A 368-nucleotide genomic window follows, 5' to 3' on the forward strand; every position below is an offset into this window, starting at 1 on the left:
TCCTCCTCCTCCTCCTCCTCCTCCTTCCTCCTCCTCCTCCTTTTCCTGCTCCTCCTCACCTTTCTTCTTCTTGTCAGGAGGATGACGCTCAGCATGTGATGCATTTCAACTTCACCGCGTGGCCAGACCACGGCGTCCCGGCGAGCAGCGCAGCGGAAAGCATCCTGCAGTTTGTATATATGGTGAGACAGAAGGCGGCCAAAACCAAAGGGCCAATCACAGTGCACTGCAGGTAACCCTTGTGTGATTGTGGCCCCTCCCCTCCCTATATTGTGTGATTGTGGCCCCTCCCTATATTGTGTGATTGTGGCCCCTCCCCTCCCTATATTGTGTGATTGTCGCCCCTCCCTTTCTTGTGTGATTGTGGC

At 55.2% G+C, this 368-nt stretch overlaps 1 protein-coding gene across 1 annotated transcript in view; it reads left to right on the forward strand.

The window, feature by feature from the left end:
• The first annotated feature begins 80 nt into the window (after positions 1 to 80).
• Positions 81 to 368, forward strand: part of LOC108804116 (receptor-type tyrosine-protein phosphatase O-like) — a 4859-nt gene continuing 4571 nt past the window's right edge. Inside the window, exon 1 of the mRNA XM_018575879.1 lies at positions 81 to 232. Coding sequence (XP_018431381.1) covers positions 99 to 232 — 134 coding nt within the window. The 5' untranslated portion in view covers positions 81 to 98. The remainder of the gene's footprint in view (positions 233 to 368) is intronic.

Source organism: Nanorana parkeri, unplaced genomic scaffold (assembly GCF_000935625.1).
Source record: "Nanorana parkeri isolate BGI_ZX_2015 unplaced genomic scaffold, ASM93562v1 scaffold5225, whole genome shotgun sequence".
NCBI classification, from domain to species: domain Eukaryota; kingdom Metazoa; phylum Chordata; class Amphibia; order Anura; family Dicroglossidae; genus Nanorana; species Nanorana parkeri.